The sequence below is a fragment of the Triturus cristatus genome, chromosome 4_1, assembly GCF_964204655.1.
Source record: "Triturus cristatus chromosome 4_1, aTriCri1.1, whole genome shotgun sequence".
Taxonomy (NCBI): domain Eukaryota; kingdom Metazoa; phylum Chordata; class Amphibia; order Caudata; family Salamandridae; genus Triturus; species Triturus cristatus.
This window is the reverse complement of record NC_140585.1, coordinates 795,075,549-795,081,548: the sequence shown is the minus strand read 5'-3', so window position 1 is coordinate 795,081,548 and position 6,000 is coordinate 795,075,549. Positions and strand designations below refer to the sequence as shown.

The window sequence follows — 6,000 nt, the reverse complement described above, 5'->3', positions numbered from 1 at the left end:
GCATGCTAATCCCTCCTTATTACCGCCTCTTCTTCATTTGTCACCTCCCATGGTGACTGGCCCCTTTACTTTGGTTGTTACACTGTACGTATTATTTAAACTGTGAGCACTATTTTCCTTAATGAGGTTCTCCTACTGCAGGCACGACATGCTTTGGTGCCTTCTTTACTCCTCCCCTTGTCGTGCCATCCCCCCACCTTCCCTCCCGTTGTCCGTGATGCCTACCATTTGCAATGCAATAGGTCTAGCTAGATGCGAGACCTATTGCATTGCAAATGCTTGTTTTTTTGTTGCAGGCGCTAGGTCCGGACACACAAGTGGGGTACCATTTTTATTGGGAAACGTGGGAACACAGAATAGTAGAACATTTGTCACTAACAATTAGATTTCTTTGCATTTGTGGCTTCCAAATATAATCCAGTGTGCAGGGAAGAAGACCTTGGGAAAAATGCCCTCTGAATCACAAGATAATATAGGTAAGTGCAAATTCAGAGGTGTACAAATATTCGTGGTCCCTAAACTCAGTAGTTTGTGTACATTTCAGTAACAGATAGGTTTATTCATACCCATTTTTCATTCTTTATATTTAAGTCTCCCAGCTTTTCATTTCTGCTCATTTTTACAGATAAATACAGACGGCAATGAATTTACATAAAACTGCAACAACATAAAATAGAAACCTTTAGAATTCCTGGAATGTTGGGAAACAAGGACACACATTTGGCATGGATACATTTTGCTAAAATAAGCCCAAGCAGTCAAGAGGTTAAATTTGTTTACATCGTTGATCTATTATTCAGGCACAGTAATAACCAGCCTTCCAGACAGTACGGTCTTCCAGTCTGTCGGCCATTTTCAAAATGTGACCCGAATGAGTTTCTGAGAACCGAATACTATGAGCTTACGAAGTGTTTGTGAAAATATGTTTTTAACTACCTAAAAGCTTCAGAATACGTGAATGGTTATTACGATCTGAGCTACTTTACCTCTATATTCCAATGTAATTGTCAAACCAAAAATGTTATTCGCGAAAACTTAAAGCTCATTTTGAAATGGGTTCTCAAAAGCTGCAGTTAAAAATATGCTGTCATTTGTATGTAATTGGGTATTTTTTATGTGTTTCTATACGGAGCCCTCCGTGGAAAAAAGTGGTCGAGTCCGTTTTCTATGTTTATAGATGAGTACTCCGGAATGTTGTGTGCAGCTGTCCCGGCATCCCCCTTGACTGGTGATGGCCGAATCATAGAGTGATGTTAGAGCGGAAACCCGGGCCCCCTGAATCATAGAGTTGTTTTAGGCACCACAGTGTTCCGGTTAGATTTCTAGTCTCTCTCTCTTGAACATGGCGGCAGTGAAACAGCAGCAATCGCTGCTTGAAGAACCTCCGCACCTCAATGGAGTGTTGGAACTAGAGGACAAGGATGAGGCCGATACGTCAGAAGAGCCTGGCAAGAAGAAGAAGAGGAAGAAGAAGAAGAGCAAGGCTCCTGGGGGTGAGGAGTAAAATAAGTGGAGGTGGGAGAGAGCAGTAAGGATAGGCGGGGTGTTGTAGGAGGAGTGAGATCATGGTTGAAGGAAAGAAGAGGAATAAAACATTTAAAAAGTAGCTCACGTAGTTCCGACAAGTCAGGCGCTGAATGGGCTAGCAGGGGCATGAGGAGAAACAAACAAAAGTAAGTGTCTCACAATTGTTGAGTAGGAAGGGTGTGAGAGGTGGGAGTTGGAAGAGGAAGGAGCAACGAGAGCACCGGGAAAGGGGATAGGAAAAGAGCGATGGCTTCGAGATGGGGGGCTTAGAAGAAGTGATGAGGGTTAGTGTAAAATTCTTATTTTTGCCGGCCCTCTACATCCATTGGTCTGTTTTTCATTCACATTTTTCTTCCGCTACAGTACACAACTTTGGTCACGGGGTCAGCCCACTTCAGCCATTGGCTAACTTCACTTTTACAGCCACGCACAAATCAGTTAGTTCCCTAAAATGCCAGGGACCACTATGGCAGTGTATGCTTTTTGAGACCACCAAAAATGTTTTTAGTTTTGCCAGTATTTTTTTTTATTTTTGCTGGTTGCAAGGGCCCAGCATCTTTGTCAACAATAAACTTTTGCAAAAATCATGACAAAACAGTAATTGAGAAAGCTAAAGAGCTCTAAATCAACGCCTGACCTGTTTGTTGACTTTGCCAGTGTGTGTGTGTGTGTGTGTGTGTATAAACTTGCTGCTTTGGTTTGTGAATGTGGCCAGTAGAACGGGGCCGAAGTTTGTGAGTCAATTTCGACCAAATAACTAAAAGTCGTTAATTATGTATGGCTTTAGGCAGCATTTCAGCTGTTTCTAAGCACTGCAAGTAGTCTGTTATACTGTTGCCCAGTGTAACTGCACTCATTTTACCATTTTGGGAAGGATGGAAGGCTGACTGGACTTTACTGGGATTACATCGTATGGCTCACTGATCATTGCAGGTTACACTGACTAGCATTAAGCTCGTTGAGGCAGCCTGTCAATAGATGTTACTAAAGAGTCTCCCAAAAAGTCATCTTTTATTTTCTCTTCTGCCATATCTCCATTACATTGCCGACAATCCATTATACTTGCATTTGCCACTGTAAGAAGCATGTTACAGGTGAAACGGTTGCATTTTTTGATGGCATTGTGATAGGAGACTACTGCAGGAGCTGTGAACAACTTCGGGGGTAGATGCGAAGTGGCAGTAGAGAACGTGATGGTAAATGAAGAAATGGGATGCAGCCAAGCATCGCCTGGTTCAAGCGACTTTACTGGCGCAAGGAAGCGGAACGTGTGAGAACACATACAGTGTGGCGAACAGATGAAGCCACACAATGTCAGTAGTTGTGCTGCCATCTTCTGAAAGACAGCTGTGAGCAAAACAAGCACAAAAAGTACATGCAAGCAAGATGAAGCTTTAATCCACCACTTACAGGAAGATTAGCTATGCAAGCCCTTTAGAACTGCAATAAGCAAAGTGACAAATGCAGAGGAAGCTGCAATTGCGAGCTTTCTATGCAAGTAGGATTCTGTGGCAAAGAATATTTAAAACGTATGTCGGGGAAAACTGTTACTAAGGCTTGCTTATTGTGCAGTGGATTTTTTGTAATTTTAATATTTGTGTGGGGCAGAATAAACAGGGACAAAAACAAAATGTGCCATTTTGTAGTGTGCCACAGGTATGTTTGTGCAACAGTTTCTAACAGCTGGTCTGTGGGACTAGGTGTGAGAAGAGCAGTTGATGCTCCTCGCAGTCCACCTCTCACTGTTCCAATATTGGAATAATGTGGACTTTCTTCCAACTTCTTGGAGGGATGCCTCATCAGCATGCCTTGTTTACAGTTACCTCTGACTTACAGAGGACAGGCTGGGGGGGGTCTATTGTTGGGAACTCTTCATATGTTCCTTTTGAAACAAAGCACATTTCCCCTTTTACATAAACTTGTTGGTTCTGACAGCAAATTTTGCTTGAGTTGAAGGCATTCTCACCTGTGCGGTGATCCAGTTTGGTGAATGTCTATACAGACAGCCCCAGGGTGGCCACCTTTATCAGGTAACAAGGTAGACACACTCTCAATAGCTATGTTAGCTGGCTATCTAATTGGCAGTGGGCTCTGCAACAAGATATGTTACTGCTAGTCTCTCATGCTGTAGGGGTCAGACAAAACCTGATTGGACAGCCTCAGCAGTTGTTTCTACTCCACACACGAATAGGAGATCCTCCAAGAAGTTCTCCTTCCCATCTTTGATGCTATGATTGACCTCCCACCTCTGTGTTTGCAATCCATGTTAATTCCAAGTGCGATTAGTACACCTCTTGTTCAGCAAGTGACCAGGCTCCTGATGGGTTGGCGACAGTTCGAGATTGGACTGATAGGGATGTTTCTATATATCTTACTCCTGACCTTTGGATTCTGAGAGTTCTCAAGATGATCCTGGAGAGTCCTGGCTGTGTATTGATTCTGATGGCTTTCAACTGGCCTGGCCTCCCCAGATTTCTTACTTATTCATTCCACCTTCTGCAGAAAAACTAGGTCTGCCTCCAGAAGATGGACCTCCTCCATGGAGAAGGGTGAGTGCTACATCCGTCCTGACAATCTCTCAACCTGGATACATGGAACCCAGGGTGTTGATGTTTCAATATCTTTGCCTCTTATTAGGAACCTTGAAGATCCTTGTGCCTTCCAGGAAATCCTCCACACGAACAAATGCCCATGGTTCTGTCACTAGACACTGGTGAAGAACATCAGTATGCTTTCACGTTCACTCCGTAATATGCTTCTCACGTCACATGACTGAGATAGACGTGCATGTAGATATCTACAGGACATTCTATTGGACTCACCAGGCACGGCTTGGGGAATCCTTTACCACAGCCTTGCTGACACCTAGAAGTTCATTCATCTAGCTCCTACATTATGCCATCCCTCAAGCTCTGCGGTCCATAATTGGGTTCCCATGCGGGTCATGCCCAAGCTGTTTAGGCATATGGCACTCTGTGATCTAAAACTACTGTCAGTAGTGAATACTGTTTCCTTAGTAGCATTGGCATAAGTGAGTTTCAAGCCCATCACATCTCCGATCCCTTTATAATATTTCACAAATATATCCATTGCTACGCTCTTTATGGAGCTCAACCTCCATTCAGTGTCCTAGAACACTCTCCCAGAGTTAAGACTGTCTGTGGCATTTTCCGGGCATGTGCCTTGATGGAGACATTTTGCCCGGATATTCAACAAAACCTCATTGTATAGGCATGTTTTGACTTTTTTTCTTGTTTCAGTCCTGATTTGTTCTAGTCTCACTCTCTGCTGTGGCAGATGTACCTACAAGTTCAATTGAGAAAGAACCGGTACATCAGAGTATGATAAAGCTAAATTAGGGTTTCTCAGTTGCTCCCATTCCAAATGCTATTATCACCCTCATGCTGAACCCTCTGCAACTGGTCTGAAAAACCACACCGATTGTCTCTTTTGTCCAACTGAAGAGACCTGTTGAGGGTCGCAAGGATGTGAGGCATGATGCATGTAGTGAATATTGTGCACAGGATGCCAGCATTCCAATCACTCGAATTAGTTTTCGGTCCTACCGCTAAATTGCAGCAAAATCCACAAGTTCTTAATGGAAAGCCCCTTTGGGCTAAGAGTAAAGGTAACTTTTTCCTTTTGGGATGGGGTGACCTAGGAACGTTAAAGAATACATTATAAAAATCAGCCTATGTCCCACAAGTCCCCCTTCCCTGCCCAGTTTGAAACCACTCCTAATTCCTGAAGGAATTTTCAGATTCTAATGCAAACCACTCGGCTTTTTTTCAACGTGCTACACTTAATTTGTTTTCAGGAGAAAACCGAGTGCAATCTGAATGTCTGTCATAAGCCTATGTTTGACACCCAAGATGTAGACTGTTCAACAGCGCTAACAACTGTTGCCAGTAAGTGGCAGAGAGTGCATATGAATGTGGCAAGTGGTGTTAGTGAGGATAGGTTATTTGATGGTCAAAGTGACATTATAGATGTGAATGTGACCTGTATGTGGCTATTTTACTGTACACAAGATAATCAAATAAAGTGGTTAAAATTGTTCAAGCCCTGGGAAATCATTGAAAACAGCTCAGCATTAATCCGTTTTGGTAGAAGTAAACTGACCGTTTTCACAAGAAAACCATCTTTGTATGTTGGTGAAATATATTTCAACTCCTAAGAAATAAAGTGTGTTGAAATAAAAAATGGGTACGTTTCAATGTCCGCTGTGCAAGAATTGTAACCGTGTCAGCAGAGGACTCTATTTAGAACATTCATTTTTTGGGGAAAATAATTATTTTATAGGAATTATGTTATAGGATTATGCAACTTGTGCCACAGATAATTTGATTTATTCATTAAAGAATATCAATGTGATACAAATTGGAAAAGACACCAAAGAAAGGACTTGTGGACTGATTGGTTACAAAATGCTGCTGTAAAGGATTTAAATGAACACCGTTGGTTGTCGTCATT

General features: G+C 42.5%; 1 protein-coding gene across 1 annotated transcript in view; it reads left to right on the top strand.

Annotated features, from left to right (window-relative positions):
- The first annotated feature begins 1,183 nt into the window (after positions 1-1,183).
- The window catches only part of METAP2 (methionyl aminopeptidase 2), a 163,311-nt gene continuing 158,494 nt past the window's right edge, over positions 1,184-6,000 (top strand). The window contains exon 1 of the mRNA XM_085653380.1: positions 1,184-1,493. Coding sequence (XP_085509506.1) covers positions 1,343-1,493 — 151 coding nt within the window. The 5' untranslated portion in view covers positions 1,184-1,342. The remainder of the gene's footprint in view (positions 1,494-6,000) is intronic.